At 41.3% G+C, this 17,810-nt stretch overlaps 1 protein-coding gene across 3 annotated transcripts; it reads right to left on the minus strand.

Moving 5' to 3' along the window:
- Positions 1 to 390: 390 nt before the first annotated feature.
- Positions 391 to 15,338, minus strand: LOC112257511 (FYN-binding protein 1). 3 transcript variants are annotated; one of them, XM_024431136.2, is made up of 17 exons: positions 15,179 to 15,338; positions 8,966 to 9,959; positions 6,889 to 7,015; positions 6,196 to 6,292; positions 6,044 to 6,087; positions 5,718 to 5,844; positions 5,418 to 5,577; positions 3,128 to 3,260; positions 2,950 to 2,969; positions 2,763 to 2,835; positions 1,974 to 2,014; positions 1,738 to 1,804; positions 1,511 to 1,610; positions 1,261 to 1,405; positions 1,122 to 1,155; positions 932 to 963; positions 391 to 745 (listed from the first exon to the last, which is right to left on the minus strand). In XM_024431136.2, exons 1-17 carry the CDS (start codon positions 15,179 to 15,181, stop codon positions 723 to 725), a joined length of 2,220 nt encoding a protein of 739 aa, XP_024286904.1. In that variant the 5' UTR covers positions 15,182 to 15,338; the 3' UTR covers positions 391 to 722. The 3 variants fall into 3 exon arrangements, with proteins under 3 accessions (XP_024286904.1, XP_024286903.1, XP_024286902.1); XM_024431135.2 differs by having other exon boundaries at positions 1,261 to 1,423; positions 8,966 to 9,956; positions 15,179 to 15,336; XM_024431134.2 differs by having other exon boundaries at positions 1,261 to 1,423; positions 15,179 to 15,336.
- Between the last annotated feature and the right edge of the window lie 2,472 nt (positions 15,339 to 17,810).

A 17,810-nucleotide genomic window follows, 5' to 3' on the forward strand; every position in this document is an offset into this window, starting at 1 on the left:
GTGATCAAAATGTCACACCCTTATTTTAAGTGTTTCTACAATTCCCTATGGGAAAAATTACTGGTGGAGAAGCGATAGGAACCATTTCTCTGTTTGACAGCTGGGTATCATGACGCCTCCACTGTGGGCCTCTATTATTATCTCTGTGGTAGGATACAGTGGTAGGATACATTGCTGCCAGCACAAGCAGGTCTAGCAAAGAACTAAAATGAACAAGTCACTCAGTCAAACTAATTATGATTATCGAGTCAGTAAAAAGAGTAGTTAAAAAATAACAAATCGTTTGCGAACTGCACATCACTGACTCTTACTTTCAGTAGGTCTACAATATGACATAACTCACCTGTCAGGTGAGAACCAGCCAACCACATGACAACTGATCAGACATGCTATATTTGGCATCAAATTGTTAATATTTTTTTTGATGAAAATGTATCATCATTGCACCTTTGTTTTCAATCAGAATTGTAATATCTCTTGTTGAATATAGAATATAAGCATTGAAATACACTTTCAATATAAAAACGTAACATTGTATGTCATTTAGGCCTATTCAATGCAAAGTCACAGTTATTCATAAAGGGAGAAAGTGTCTGTGGACTGTGTTGTTCTTGAATGAAAACCACTTCACCTCAAAATAATCACAGTAAATCAGATAAAGGTTGTTGATATAAACAAGAAACTCCCAAAATACAAATATCGCATCACTTTGTAGACAGTGTTCAGTCGTTGTCATAGATGCAACCTGCAAAGAAATGACAGCTATTACTAGAGATGACTGACATTTGAAAAAAAAAGATCAGACAAGAAAAACATATCAGCACCATATTGCAAGAATAAAATTGATAGAGTTGATTTCTTGATCTTCTGATTTAGCATATATTATGATATTTATTATTAAATGCCATTGCATGTCAGGTCTGAAACATACCATCACTAATGTCATCATAGATATCAGCATCTCTGTAAAAGCAAAACAGATGATTGGTATCAAATTCTGGGTATTTCATATCCAAGCATTTTTCTCTGCAGTTTAGTAAACTGTTAATTACATACTATACAGTATATTATGTGTATTTATGGATGTGATTTTGTATTATCTGTTTTTGTGTTCTACTTACTCTACTACAATATGGCTGGTCAAGACGTAGCCGACTGACGGAGAGAGAGATGGGGAGAGATCATTGAAGTTAGTTCCCTTGCAGATTTGTTTTATTGCAGAACGCCTATGTATCACACTGAGGATTCATTGTTACTCACACTTGCCCTCCTCGTTTCTGCAGATGAGTTTGTTGTCTACAGGCTTCACGATGACATCCAGAGTCTCCCCAGGTCTCAACAACAGATCTTTACTGCTCCACTTCTTATTCGCCAAGGTGGAAACAATGGTCACCTGATAGAGTACCTGGATTTCCCCATTATACTATAGGAATGAGAGGTCAGGTTTGTGGGTCGAATGAATGTACAAAAAATGTAAAATTATAAACTTAAATTGTGATAGCCAAATTACCTTGAACTTCTTTCTGAATTCCTTCTCTTCCTTTTCAAATTTCTTTAGCTTTTTAGGATCTTTGTCCTCAGCCTTACCCTTGGTTTTACTTAGTGGGAGACTGAAGAGAGAAAAACGGGACATTATCAAAATGCTTCCCAGTGGATGATAAGGACATTCTTATGTAATTACAGCGACTTTGTTTAAACACTGGTAAAAATTAAAAAAAATACTCTCTCTGTCATTACCTGCTAATAGGTGGAGGCAGATGGAAGTTAGTGGTGTCAACATCATCATAAATATCTGAATCACTGACTTCAGAAGATAATTTTTAGAACAACAAAAGATACAGAGAAATAACATCAAGAACACATTGAAATGGAAGGGAAGTTAACAGTACTTTCAAAATTCTATTATTCAGTAATGTAATGCCACTGACACAGAACACACATAGTCACTCTGCATATTAATCATATTAAGTTACCAGTATTTCCTGTCTGGTCAAACTGGGAAGGTGGGGATACTCTGAAAATGACAAAAACAGAATTAAAATATTAGTCCATGTTATGTCTGGTGCAAGTTGATTTTATTGATTGTGGGTTCATTGTAAGCAAAAGGACACATATCAATACAGAGAATCTAGCAATAATAAAACAAAAACAGGTCAACAAATCACAACCAATTGAACTATGATTAGAGTTATTTTTTAACACCTGTACATAGAACATTGTAAGTGAGTGCATCTACAGTAGATGTGTAGACAGAAATGGGGAAGGTTGTTCATTCATTAAAGGATGTAAAATAAGTATTTATTTAATGATTTACAGTGCTTGACTTGGGCAGGAGTTCACCAAAGCTAAGTACTGTTACCCCAAACTTTCTACTGCTTGAGCTCCTGTTCCTCTTATAGAATATTAGCTCAATGGTATTGTGGAGCTCCTGCACCTAAATATTAATGGTACCGGGACACAACATGAGTACTAGCATCTATTTCAGTCCAAGTCAAGCACTGATGATGTAAGTATGATTTCATTAAATTATTCAGTAGTGAGGTAATGAATCCCTTCAGTCCCTCCTGATTGGTGCTTTGATATTTGGGGTTAAGAAACATCCAAGAGCGAGGTTTAGGAGGGGATCTGGAGTCTGAGGGGCTAGGGCTGCACATACATACTTATTCACATACTTACACAGACACATGCATAGAAAATATACACTCACAGATGAATGCACACCAATGAATCTACACCATCATTGTGCAAAAAGATATTCTCACCTGACGTCGAAGCTTGAATCGTCAAGATCATCATATATGTCACTATCCTCATCAGGAGGGGAAGGAAGAACCACTAGCAATGACCAAGATAAAAATGTAATCTAGATTTAACTAAAGGAATTTGTGACCACATTGCCATATTGTGTTGTTCAGTTTCAATATTACGTTTTGGTCATTTGAAACTTACTTCCTGCACTCTTAATCCCACTGGAATGAGGAGGACATCATTCCATTGGATCACATAATTACACAATCAAAAGACAGAAAGAAATTCATGCAGTGCATTACAATATATTCATGTCTTTCCAATGGTTATTTGTCTCAAATATTTTTTACAGTGTCAGCAGGATCGAGAGCCATTTTACCTGCTGGGGTCATTCTGAAAGGCCACATCATCGTACACCTCCGGTTCATGCTCCATATGACTGGATATAGACACACCCTGACTCTTCAGGGTGTCAAAGTCAATCTCAACAGACTCAGTCTTCACATAGCCATCTGCAAATATACAGAGCACATGTTAGTCTTGCACATAAAGAACAGTCAAATCAAATCAAATTTTATTTGTCACATACACATGGTTAGCAGATGTTAATGCGAGTGTAGCGAAATGCTTGTGCTTCTAGTTCCGACAATGCAGTAATAACGAACAAGTAATCTAACTAACAATTCCAAAAAAACGACTGTCTTATACACAGTGTAAGGGGATAAAGAATATGTACATAAGGATATGTGAATGAGTGATGGTACAGAGCAGCATAGGCAAGATACAGTAGATGATATCGAGTACAGTATATACATATGAGATGAGTATGTAAACCAAGTGGCGTAGTTAAAGTGGCTAGTGATACATGTATTACATAAGGATGCAGTCGATGATATAGAGTACAGTATCTACGTATGCATATGAGATGAATAATGTAGGGTAAGTAACATTATATAAGGTAGCATTGTTTAAAGTGGCTAGTGATATATTTACATCATTTCCCATCAATTCCCATGATTAAAGTGGCTGGAGTAGAGTCAGTGTCATTGACAGTGTGTTGGCAGTAGCCACTCAATGTTAGTGGTGGCTGTTTAACAGTCTGATGGCCTTGAGATAGAAGCTGTTTTACAGTCTCTCGGTCCCAGCTTTGATGCACCTGTACTGACCTCGCCTTCTGGATGACAGCGGGGTGAACAGGCAGTGGCTCGGGTGGTTGATGTCCTTGATGATCTTTATGGCCTTCCTGTAGCATCGGGTGGTGTAGGTGTCCTGGAGGGCAGGTAGTTTGCCCCCGGTGATGCGTTGTGCAGACCTCACTACCCTCTGGAGAGCCTTACGGTTGAGGGCGGTGCAGTTGCCATACCAGGCGGTGATACAGCCCGCCAGGATGCTCTCGATTGTGCATCTGTAGAAGTTTGTGAGTGCTTTTGGTGACAAGCCGAATTTCTTCAGCCTCCTGAGGTTGAAGAGGCGCTGCTGCGCCTTCCTCACGATGCTGTCTGTGTGAGTGGACCAATTCAGTTTGTCTGTGATGTGTATGCCGAGGAACTTAAAACTTGCTACCCTCTCCACTACTGTTCCATCGATGTGGATGGGGGGGTGTTCCCTCTGCTGTTTCCTGAAGTCCACAATCATCTCCTTAGTTTTGTTGACGTTGAGTGTGAGGTTATTTTCCTGACACCACACTCCGAGGGCCCTCACCTCCTCCCTGTAGGCCGTCTCGTCGTTATTGGTAATCAAGCCTACCACTGTTGTGTCGTCCGCAAACTTGATGATTGAGTTGGAGGCGTGCATGGCCACGCTGTCGTGGGTGAACAGGGAGTACAGGAGAGGGCTCAGAACGCACCCTTGTGGGGCCCCAGTGTTGAGGATCAGCGGGGAGGAGATGTTGTTGCCTACCCTCACCACCTGGGGGCGGCCCGTCAGGAAGTCCAGTACCCAGTTGCACAGGGCGGGGTCGAGACCCAGGGTCTCGAGCTTGATGACGAGCTTGGAGGGTACTATGGTGTTGAATGCCGAGCTGTAGTCGATGAACAGCATTCTCACATAGGTATTCCTCTTGTCCAGATGGGTTAGGGCAGTGTGCAGTGTGGTTGAGATTGCATCGTCTGTGGACCTATTTGGGCGGTAAGCAAATTGGAGTGGGTCAAGGGTGTCAGGTAGGGTGGAGGTGATATGGTCCTTGACTAGTCTCTCAAAGCACTTCATGATGACGGATGTGAGTGCTACGGGGCGGTAGTCGTTTAGCTCAGTTACCTTAGCTTTCTTGGGAACAGGAACAATGGTGGCCCTCTTGAAGCATGTGGGAACAGCAGACTGGTATAGGGATTGATTGAATATGTCCGTAAACACCGTTACACTGGTTGTAAGGCAGAACACAGGATCCGCATCGCAAAAAACATATTCTTGGTCGTACTGATGGTGAGTTGACGCTAATCTTATATTCAGTAGTTCTTCTCGGCTGTATGTAATGAAACCTAAGATGACCTGGGGTACTAGTGTAAGAAATAACACGTAAAAAAACAAAAAACTGCATAGTTTCCTAGGAACGCGAAGCGAGGCGGCCATCTCTGTCGGCGCCGGAAGTAGTCAAAAGGATGTTAGGGAGAAAAGTAACCTGGAATAGGAGCGAGAAGGAGAAGGAGGAGGAGGAGACAGCTGTCACTTACAGGAGCCGTCCTGTGACCTCCCTAGCCAGCGTCCTTCTGGGTTGTCCAAAACACGAATGATGTCAATAGACTCTCCCTGCTTCAGCCCCAGGTCCGTCTTACTCCCTTTACTGTCCACTCTGGCCTGGACCCTGTGGATGACCTTCAGTGGACCAGTCAGCTGCCACAAAAGGAAACATAAATACATGATAGAAGATGGAGAGTAAACACATTCACTTCATAAATAGTATACTGGATGGACTCTACAATACAGCAAGATCTAGGGGAACTACCAAACAACAGGCTTTTGCAAACACTTACTTTGAATTTCTTTTTGGCCTCTTGTTCTTTCCTCTCACGTTCTTTCTGTTCTGTCTTTTCCACCTCCTGACGTTTTTTCTCCTCTCTCTCTCTCTTCTTCTCTTGCTCCTTTGATTCCACTGCCCCCCTGATTATAAATAAGTGTCAGTGGTGTTAATGCTCACTAGAGGGCAGTGTTTTATACAAAACTATAGACTTGTCTCAGACATCTCATCAGCTTTTGGGGGCTATAGAGTCCTCTGTCTCTATGTCTAAAACCTGTTCCACATTTCACAGATTGGTACAATAGAAAAAGATGAATAGAACTTGGAGGGAATCTTTCTCACCATCTTTTGTCAAGATCTTCATACATTTCATCACTCTCACTGTCCTATTGGATGAAAAAGATGCAATCAGAATACTGTATGCCTGTATGGTGGTATTTAATCAAATACATAGCCCTAAATTGGACAAATGAGGAATTAGGAAAACAATTCACCTTAGTCTTTTGACTAGGAGGTCCTCCAGAGGGAGGGGGTGGAGGATTGTTCATTAACCCCACATCATCATAGTTCTCATCTGGGTCAGGTTGGATTCTGGAAGCAGAGACACAAAGTCAGTCAACTGGCCAAAATGACCCACCACATCACAATGGAAATAAGATCAGTGGACAAGTATGCCACTGGGCATAGACGTCAGTTCAACGTCGATTCCATGTTGATTCATTGTAATTTCATTGAAATGATGTGGAAACAACATTGATTCAACCAGTGTGTGCCAAGTGGGATTCTACTTTGAAAGTTACTGAAGGAAATAATGAATAGTAGGATCTAAACAAAAAACAGGGATTTGTGAAAGGGAAGGTGTGCTCTTTCTATGCTCTGAAGCAATTGCAGTGTGTCTCTAGAGCCGTATGTGCATTTTAATTATGTATGTACTTCACAGGAGGTTGGTGACAACTTAATTGGGGAGGACGGGCTCATGGTAACAGCTGGTGTGGAATGGTATCAAATACATCAAACATGGTTTCCATGGGTTTGATTCCATTCCATTAGCTCTGTTCTGGCCATTGCTATGAGCCGTCCTCCCCTCAGCAGCCTCCTGTGATGTACTTCAATGCCAGTAGTGGTATTTTCTAATATTGTCCGGTTTTCATACGACTCCCCTCTGATTATCAGAGTCCGGTACTCACATGGCTTCTGGTGGTCGCGGGGGCAGGCTAGGGGCCATGGGGTGAGAGGGCAGAGGTGGGGCCATATGGTTACTGGGGTGAGAGGCAGGGTTTGGGGGAACAGATCCCTTCTTTAACCCAGCAGGACCTTCAAGGGAGACAATACAGGCCTTTAGAGGACCACCTCACACATACAGTGAAGAAGGAAATTGCATGAACATGTTAATTTTCAAATCAGCTGCATATAGTGATTGAATATTTTGCTACACCCACAATAACATCTGCTAAACATGTGTATGCAGTGGCTGATTTAGGTATAGGTGACATGGGCAGCCGCCCAGGGCGGAATGGTGACATTTGCGCGATTAGTTTTCAATCGATCATTTGCACGTCACATCAATGATATCATGTCACCGTGTGGGACTTTTTGGTCAATTAACCTTGCCGGAGTGGGCGCACTGATTCTAGTTTGTGAGCTAGGCAGGCTACTGCCTGGGAAGGTCTCCCACTCACAAGTACGAGATGGGGAAGGGGGCGGGGGTAGGTTTACCTCAGGTCTCCCCACTGGAAGCCTGAGCTAGGGGGAGCGGAGGAATCTATCAAATTGCGCACCTCTAACTTTGTACAGTACTAATGCAATTAGTAAAATCAGTCACACTACAAAATGCTACCAAATAAACCACAATTCATTCATAATACTGTGAATATATAGTTTCACCGACATATTGATGCATTTCTTTCTGGTTTGTGTGAAATCGTTAAGAATAATATAAAACCAGTCTGCACACCACCAAGGTGAATTAGTTTAGTCTTGACTCTTGGTTGACAGTATTGGGGGAGGGGTAATGTATTGATGCTCGAGTGCCAAATCAACACATTCGTTTCAATTGGTCTTTGTTACTTATTTTTGATATTTATGAGTCTTATTTTTGTAAATGTTTTTACATTTATATAGTTTTAAATGTTCTCATTATTTATTTGTGTTGTTCCAAATGTCTGAATAAATAATGCAGTTAGTGCAGAATGGTGCTTTTTTTGGGGGGGGGGCATCCATCCATTCGCCCAGGGATCTATGCAAGCTAGAAACGCCACTGTCTGTATGTGACAAATAAAATGTACTTTTATTTGAATAAAGCATCAGTCCTGCTTCTTATGTGGATGTTATTCTGTAGTTGAAAGGGAGAATAGCAGAGTTTGAGATGACCCTTGTACTCTTGGATACCTGGTTACTGAATATGTTGATTTTCAACCTGCATGTAGGCAACAATCATTACTCAAATCGATAAATAGTGTCTGTAACAGCTTTGGCCTACATTCTCACCAGGGGGAGTGTGGAATTCACATTGGATTCTTCTCTCTGCTGACTAACAGTAATGCATGCAAACCATGCTGAAATCTGTCTTTAGTCAAAACCATATCCCCATGTGGATCCAAACCTGAAACCTTTCACTTGAATATGTGCCTGTTTAAAGACGAACTTCCCAGTTAGGGTGCAAACATCAGCTGTAGAAAGGAGGAAGAAAAAAGAGAAACTAGATGGAACTTATTTAGGGGAAGCATTCATTTCTGCATCTTTGGTTTTACATTTTGACGTTAAATTACAGGGCAGCTCTGTGTTTAACTTCACTTATTCTTTATGTAACAGAGCTTATATAAAGCAACACACTGTGCTGTAAAGCAAATTCAACAGCTCTAATCTGTCTCTCAGTTGTCAGATTCTGTCTTGTGGTTTGTGATGAAGACCTATGATGCAGCCGAGTGTGTGAGTGAGTGTGTACTCTACGTATGCATGCATGTGCGTGTGTGCATGCAAGTTGCCTGCCTGCCTGTGTGTGTGTGTGTGTGTGTGTGTGTGTGTGTGTGCGCGTGTGTACATGCAAGTTGCCTGCCTGTGTGTGTGTCTGTGTGTCCTCTACTACCCGTCTCTGGGGGTTCTGATCAGTGGAGCATACAACCACATAAACCCCTCTGGTCTGTGTGCAAGACGGAAAGTCTGAACAACTGCAGCATGTTTAGAAAACCACAGCAGAAGCATCTTCACTATTGATGGATTTGGCGGTATGTAACTTATTAGTTACGTTTGAGATAGAACACTTACCCTCGGTACTAGCCTCTGTGCCCTTCTTGAACTTATCCAAGGTCACCCTAGGAGGCCGGTTGGGTTTGGCTGGCGCAGTCCCTATTGCCAGGAAATTGGGCATGGGGTTCAATTTGGGGGGGGACGGGCTACTGTTGCTCACCCCCACGACTGGGGAGGTGGGACCCAGGGGCTTCTTAATGAAGCTGGGTTTCTTACTGGCTGTAGGTATAGGAAGACAAGAGTCGCTGGAAGTGAGGGGAAGTTTGGTTATTTCCTTTACCCCATTCTCAGATAGGGTATCTCCTCTATTGAACATGTTCTGTGCAGTCCTGAAGTTGGAGGGTTTGAGGATAGAAGCTGCTCCCAGTGGTTTGGTTGTAGAATCCATTGCTCCATCCACACTATCCTCTGTCTGTAGACTCATCTTTGCAATGGAGATTATGTTTTTTTTGGAAGGGGGTATTTTGGGTGGGATGGAGTTCGAGTTACCCTCACTATCGTCAGGTTTGGGGCTGCTGTCTTTGACCCAGGAGGGTTTGGCCACACCCAGGGGAGGTTTGGGAAAGGCAGACTTGGTGTCAGACGAGGTCAAGCTCAGAGATGGCTTCTGGAGAGGGAGTTTGGGCAAAGGGCTTTTGACCTCAGCATCCTGGGATATCTCTGGGCCAGGTGGTTTGAGTTTAAAGGGGTACTGTTTGACAAAGGAGGGTTTGCTGTCCTCTTGGGCGTTTCCAAACTTACTAGGGATCACTTTGATTTTGGGAAAGTCCCTGACTTCTGGAGCGCTCTTGGTGGAGATGGTGCTCTTGAGGAAGTTGAGTTTGGGCGCGGTGGAGGCTGCGCTGCCTGAGAGGCTGGTCTCCAGGGCAGGTTTCTTAGGCTGGATGGGGGGTCCTGAAGACAAGGTGGAGTGCACTGTAGCTTTTGGACGTTCTGAGGAGATACCCTCTGTAGCATTTCCCCCCGTGTTGAAGCGAGCCATGATGGCCTTCACATCAGACGTGTTGTCCTGCTGGCAGGAAACAGAGAAAGACTACTGAGGAGGAAGTGTGCTTTATGTATACACTCTCAGGAGTTTCCCCTAATAAATATGAATTTGAGGAAGACGGAAACATTTAATGTCATTCACATCAATATTGCATTATTGATTCATTAACCACCATTGAAAATGTATCTACTATACATGCACAGGCACATTTAACGAGGGACCTAGAGAAAGAAGAGAGGGAGAGAAAGGGGGAGAAAGGGGTGGGATCCAGGGGGGAGAAAGCTGGAGGTTGTAACAATTGTTCAATAACTGACATTTAGAAATGACTCCAACTTCCACACGTACAGCTACTCATTCCAAACCAATCACAACATCTAAGAGAAAGGTTGCTCTATGATTTTACAGCTCAGATTGATGAAACTCAATGGACGGACTCTAAAAAGGATCCTAAGCCTTACGACCGAACCCTGAGTAAACTATACTGTGTTTGCACCATGTTGGTATTTTTAGCCACTTCAATCTCACTGAAGTAAGCCAACAATGATTCACTTACCTCTTTGTGTCTTGAGGTACTAAGAGCACTTAGACCCTCAGGACCCAGTGTGTGACAGATCACACAGGAAATGCAACAAAGTCATGGTGCTAAACAGGAAGTGGACACATAGGTGTTTTGTGCTCACATTACTTGATTAACCCATGCTTTGCTTTGTTTTTCATAGTCAATATAGGAGGTCTAACGATATTGGTTCTGCTACTTACTATTTGACAAAAACAATATATTGAATGGCTCGTTGTTAAAAATATAATTACGATGACCTAAGATGGCCCAAATAACCAGATTACCACACTATGGTGAAAGAGTTCTTTAACTTCTGTGTCCGCCTACATTGTTGTTGTAGCTGTAGTCTCTTGTTAATCCTGTATTTCCATGCTCAAGATGCAAATGACAAAAAATCTGTTTATTTGTGTTCTGTCTGTGTGAACAGGTACCATAGGTACCATAGGAACTCTACTCTGGTGTGAGGTTTTGAACATGCATCTGTTATAAGCTGCTCTAGTGATAGCTGCAGTAAAAGACTACTGTATGCTCCATGTTGTTGACAATAAGGGATAAGTGGTGGATGGCTTTCCTCTTGTAGCACCACATCTCACATTAATGAGGTTTGTTTGAATTGAGACAGAGCAACCTATCATGAGGAAGTGCTGATAAGTCCGGAGGACAGACATTCCTATTGCACAAGGCTGACGGCCCCCTGGCCAGGGAGGAACACACTGTGCTTTTGTTGAACTTGGACAGACAATTGAGACAGCTAGGGGGGCAGAAGTGTCCAGAAGAAGTGGCATCAACTAATCAATTAATGAAACATGTTAACACTTGTTTCACAATGTATTGTATTTAATGAATACACAAATAGCCTAATAAATTGTGTCATGCCATATAAAGAGCAACAACTTGTAACACAGCCACAGAGGGAGATTACTTATTAGGTATCTGAATATCATTCCCACTGGTTCTGCTTAAAGCAGTCAATGCACGTGACATGTTCAATCATTAGCTAAACACTACCTTTTGCATCATTGGTGAGCATGCATGACTATTGCTCAACTCCGTAGTTTCCCCCCAGAAACGACACGGAATCCACTTCAGCTGGAATCCACTTACAGTGGTAAGAAAACGTATGTGAACCCTTTGGAATTATCTGGATTTCTGGATAAATTGTGTAGTGGAAATTTCCTGTATTTACCAAATCATGAGACCAAACCACACACAAGTCAGAGTTATCATAAAGTCCATCTTTAATTATTTTGAGCTCCATCACAACCCTTCGACTCTCAGATCAATTCAGTGTCTATAAATGAATTCTCTGAGAGTCCTTACACATTGCAACTGAGATCATTTATAGCAAAGACACACATAGCCAGACAGCATTGGCTATAAATTATTGTTCAGCTTTGTCTCCTAAACTATGTTCTTATCTCGCTCTTGGTACCACTCAGGACCAAAAACAAAACCTCATCCACTAGCATATATCAAATACACCCCTCCTGGACAAGATCACAGAGACACAGTGACTGGCACACAGACATTGTGGAGCCAAGAGATAATTGGTTCCCCCTCAATCATCCCTTCACATGGTTTAAAATATATGTTTACATATGAAGACAAGCCTGACCTCTCCCCTCTCTGCGTCCCAAGTAACTGAACCCTGGACAGAGAAAGCATAACTGCAAATGGCCACCACTATAGTACAACAAGATACATTCTAAATGAGAAGTAACTCACAAGCATATAATGAAAATAAAACATCTTATCTATGTTACCCAACTATTCTGATTCATCCCCAACAATTGGTCATCAAATTTGATCTGCTCCTCATCTAAGTCACAACAATAGACAAAAATGTTGTGCTTAAACTAATAACACACATTATTGTATTTTTCTTGTCTATATTGTATACATCATTTAAGCATTCACAGTGTAGGTTGGAAGAAATATGTCAAACCCTAGGCTAATGACTTCTCCAAAAGCTAATTGGAGCCAGGAGTCAGCTAACCTGGAGGTTCAATCAATGAGACGAGATTGGAGATGTTGGTTAGAGCTGCCTTGCCCTATAAAAAACTCACACGATTTGAGTTTACTATTCACAAGAAGCATTGCCTGATGTGAACCATGCCTTGAACAAAAGAGATCTCAGAAGACCTAAGAATGGTTGACTTGCATAAAGCTGGAAAAGGTTACAAAAGTATCTCTAAAAGCCTTGATATTCATCAGTCCACAGTAAGACAAATTGTCTATAAATGGAGAAAGTTCAGCACTGTTGCTATTCTCCGTAGGAGTGGCCATCCTGCGAAGATGATTGCAAGGATAGAGTGCAGAATGCACAATGAGGTTAAGAAGAATTCTAGTATCAGCTAAAGACTTACAGAATATTTGGAACATGCTAACATATCTGTTGACGAGTCTACGATATGTAAAACATGGGAGGGCACCACGGAAGAAGCCACTGCTGTCCAAAGAAAAAATGTCTGCACGTCTGAAGTTCCCAAAAGTGCACCTGGATGTTCTGTGGACAGATGAAACTACAGTTGAGTTGTTTGGTAGGAACACACAACACAGTGTGGAGAAAAAAAGGCACAGTACACCAACATCAAAACCTCTTCCCAACTGTAAAGTATGGAGGAGGGAGCATCAGGGTTTGGGGCTGCTTTGCTGCCTCAGGGCCTGGACAACTTGCTATCATTGACGGAAAAATGAATTCCCAAGTCTATTAAGGACATTTTGCAGGAGAATGTTAGGCTTATCTGTCCGCCAATTGACGCTCAACAGAAGTTGGGTGGCGCAACAGGACAACGACCCAAAACGCAGAAGTAAATCAACAACAAAATGGCTTCAACAGAAGAAAATACGTCTTCTGGAGTGGCCCAGTCCTGACCTCAACCCGATTTGAGAAGCTGTGGCATGACCTCACGAGAGCAGTTCACACCAGACATCCCAAGAATATTGCTGAACTGAAACAGTTTTGTAAAGGGCAATGGTCCAAAATTCCTCCTGACCGTTGTGCAGGTCTGATCCGCAACAGAAAACATTTGGTTGAGGTTATTGTTGCCAAAGGAGGGTCAACCAGTTATTAAATCCAAAGGTTCACATACTTTTTCCACCCTGCACTGTAAATGTTTACACGGTGTGTTCAATAAAGACATGAAAACCTATAATTGTTTGTTATTAGTTTAAGCAGACTTTGCTGGTCTATTGTTGTGACCTAGATGAAGATCAAATTTTATGACCATTTTATGCAGAAATCCAGGTATTTCCAAAAGGTTCACATACTTTTTCTTGCCACTAACTAGTTCATGTCCCTTACAAATGTAGCCATTTGGAAGCTAATCATTATTCAACAAAGATCTAAAGGGGAATGTGTGTCTGTCTGTTATGGATGTGCTAAAGACTGTGTGACAATGCTATCTCATGTTTATGACTTTATGACAGACACAGTGGGTTTTACTTGTCTAACGGCTACTGTATGTGTCACAAAGACATTAAAGAAGGTTTTTTCAGCATCCTTCTGTCTATAGTCACCTCACAAGAGATGTGCTGCATGTCTAGCAGGAGTAAATTACAGCCAATAACAGAGGTTCTACAGCAACACATTGACTTTTTTGATACATGAGGTGAGTTGGCTGTGAGCTGGGAATTATTTTGGTATGACATGGCCTTGAGCAAAATCCATGGGTGAAAAAAAGTAGGCTGTTGTAATTAAGATTACTTAGTATTAATTATTTTTTCAACAAAATAACTAACCTCCTGACACGCTAAGGAGATGTCAGTGTCTTAGATGTTGTTCTTATAGCTCAATAAAGGATAACATGTCTTGAGTAACAGCAAAGAGGAACCAAAGGTTTCAAGTTGAAAAGGCTGTATTACACAATCCAGACTGCCACAACCCTGTTTAGCAAAACTGCTTTGAACAAGTACTTCTCTAATGCAGAGGTTAAGAGCTACTCTAATAAGAAAAAAACAAAAGACATCAACAAACTTTTCTAATCTCCGTCTCATAGCGCTTTCATAAAACTTCCAAGAAAAATGTGCAAAGAAAACAGGGCACCGTATAACAAAGAAAATTCAAATAGAATTGTATATATTTACAAAACTCCTGCTCCTACCTGCCACTACACTACGTTGTACAACAAGGACGGTAAACAAACAGTAAAGCTTCCCCAACTGAAATGTTCTGCCGTTACATGTATATCCTACTAACATTCACTTTTTATGTATAAACCCACCTGGCACTGACCTGTATATACTTGCATTCTCATGTTTCTTTAACTCTCATTGCAGTTCTTGTGTGTTTTTTAGTCAGACTTTTTAACATTTTATCTATATTATCTAAGTTATGATTATCATTGCACTGTTGGAAAGATCTCTCAAGGTTAGAATATTACTGTACCACAGTAGGATGTTGGCACCTTAATTGTGGAGAATGGGCTCATGGTAATGACTAGTGTGGAATAAGTGGCATGGTATCAAATACAGCAAGCACATGGTTTCCAGGTGTTTGATGCCAGTCCATTTGCTCCATTCCGGCCGTTATTATGAGCCGTTCTCCCCTCAGCAGCCTCATGTTTACTGTACTCTTTTACACTTGTTGTATCCTGTGCACGTGGCAAATAAACTTGAAACATGAAGCTAGTTATACAGTAGCTAATAAAGATACAGTACCATTTACTGTAAGTCTGGTACTCACCATAGTGGGAACAGTCAGCGCCCAGGGAATCTATCCAGTCTGTACGTGGGCTGGTGGTCCTTGGGTAGGGGAGAGTCTTTGTTTGTGCATGTGAATGAGTTCCTCTGTGTGTGTGTGTGTGTGTGTGTGTGTGTGTGTGTGTGTGTGTGTGTGTGTGTGTGTGTGTGTGTGTGTGTGTGTGTGTAAGCAATTGTGACCTCAGTGTGTGTGCTTTTAACAACTTCCCCTCTCTGCAGAGGGACTCCTATTGAGTCATAAGTACAGCAGCCTTATCACTTTCTATTCATCTCCTGTATTTGCCTATTCCAAGCAGCCCCACTGCTGTTTCCATCTCCACTGAACCACCAGTGTCACATGTCTACTGTAATGTTTGTCATGTTAAATACGGCCTCTCTCCTCCTCTGGACTACCAGTCAAAAGTTTTAGAACAGCTACTAATTCAAGGGTTTTTCTTTATTTTTACTATTTTCTACATTGTAGAATAATAGTGAAGACATCAAAACTATGAAAAAACATATATGGAATCATGTAGTAACCAAAAAAGTGTTAAATCAAAATATATTTTATATTTGTATTCTTCAAAGTAGCCATCTGAAAGATTAGTGGAATCTGTGTGGGTAGCTGGACAGGTAGGATGACTGACAGTGAGGTGTTAAATCAAAGTGTCAGGTGACAGAGGAATAGACGAGACTGAGGCAGGAATTCCTTTAACCATAAAGTGGTATATTTACTGAGTAGTCTGTGCTGCATCACTAAGGAAACAAATAACATGTATCCGATCAAATTCATCATCACAAAGATCATATCATAACAATCATTCATGATTAACATAAATAGTGAAGTCAACAATCCAGTTCATTAAGAAGTCAATAGTAATCATCCGTGAGTCATTTAGGCTCATAACTATTTATCATAAATCATGAAAGAATACAAACAGTGAATGGTTATTCAATCTATAATCCCCATTAGTTTGGTATCAAAGTCGATCAGTTGGCAAACAATGACGTTTCTCATTTCACCCTTTCAATTGTCTTCATGTGTACATATAATTAATTTCATTACATATTAACCATATTTTCCTTCACTCTGTGGTCCGACTCATCCCAAACCATCTCAATTTGATTGAGGTCGGGGGATTGTGGCGGCCTGGTCATCTGATACATCACTCCATCACTCTCTTTCTTGGTAAAATAGCCCTTACACAGCCTAGAGGTGTGTTGGGTCATTGTCCTGTTGAAAAACAAATGATAGTCCCACTAAGCCCAAACCAGATGGGATGGTGTATCTGCAGAATGCTGCAGAATGCTGTGGTAGCCATGCTGGTTAAGCTTGCCTTGAATTCTAAATAAATCACAAACAGTGTCACCATCAAAGAACCCCCCACACCATAATACCTCCTCTATGCTTTACAATGGGAAAAACACATGCAGAGATAATCCGTTTACCCACAACGCGTCTCACAAAGACACGGCGGTTGGAACCAAACATCTCCAATTTGGACTCCAGACCAAAGGACAAATTTCCACCTGTCTAATGTCCATTGCTCATGTTTCTCTCTTCTTCTTATTGGTTTCCTTAAGAAAGTGGTTTCTTTGCAACAATTTGACCATGAAGGCCTGATTCACAGTCTCCTCTGAACAGTTAATGTTGAGACGTGTCTGTTACTTGAAATCTGTGAAGCATTTATTTGAGTTGCCATTTCTGAGGCTAGTAACTCAAATGAACTCTGGGTCTTCCATTCCTGTGGTGGTCCTCATGAGAGCCAGTTTCATCATAGAGCTTGATGGTTTTTGCGACTGCACTTGAAGAAACTTTCAAAGCTCTAGAAATTTTTCGGATTAAAGAAATAATGAAATGTCTTAGACATTTGTGTAGAGGTGGATACATTTTTCACAAGGGAAAATCATTGGAAATTACAAACTTCAGAAGCCTTTTTAAACCTTGAATACATTTAGAGGTTTCTCCCCATTTCTATTTCCTTTCCATTCCCCACATTGCAGGAAAGTTTACCTGCAACAGGGTGATTAAATTAAGATCCTACATCTGTAGGTTTGCATGAAACACATATTCCTATTATTTTACAGCTAATCACCTGACCTTCTGTTGTCAAACCAATTCCTATCCTACTACCTGGATATTAACGTTAGTCTATAACAAACTGTAAGAGTTGGATTTATTTTCCAAATCAAATCAGTGTGCCGAATACAACAGGTGTAGACCTTACAGTGAAATGCTTACTTACAGGCTCTAACCAATAGTGTGGAGAAAAAAAAGTATGTGTGTGTGTGTAAAGAAATAAAACAACAGTAAAAAGACATTTGAAAATAAGAGTAGCAAGACACCGGTTAGTCAGGCTTATTGAGGTAGTATGTGCATGTAGACATGGTTAAAGTGACTATGCGGCAGGGTAGCCTAGTGGTTAGAGCGTTGGACTAGGTTGCAAGTTCAAACCCCTGAGCTGACAAATCTGTCGTTCTGCCCCTGAACAAGGCAGTTAACCCACTGTTCCTAGGCTGTCATTGAAAATAACAATTTGTTCTTAACTGACTTGCCTGGTTAAATAAAGGTAAAATAAATAAATAAATATATGATGAACAGAGAGTAGCAGTTGCGTAAAAAGAGGAGTTGGCGG

The sequence above is a fragment of the Oncorhynchus tshawytscha genome, linkage group LG09 (assembly GCF_018296145.1).
Source record: "Oncorhynchus tshawytscha isolate Ot180627B linkage group LG09, Otsh_v2.0, whole genome shotgun sequence".
Lineage (NCBI taxonomy): Eukaryota > Metazoa > Chordata > Actinopteri > Salmoniformes > Salmonidae > Oncorhynchus > Oncorhynchus tshawytscha.

Bases quoted from the DNA above. Each gene is read 5' to 3' on its own strand.
- LOC112257511 (XM_024431134.2), bottom strand. The intron at 6,088-6,195 runs GTGAATTGTTTT...TTCATCCAATAG, and splicing joins CTCCTAGTCAAAAGACTAAG to GACAGTGAGAGTGATGAAAT. The intron at 2,836-2,949 runs GTAAGTTTCAAA...GGTCATTGCTAG, and splicing joins TGGGATTAAGAGTGCAGGAA to TGGTTCTTCCTTCCCCTCCT.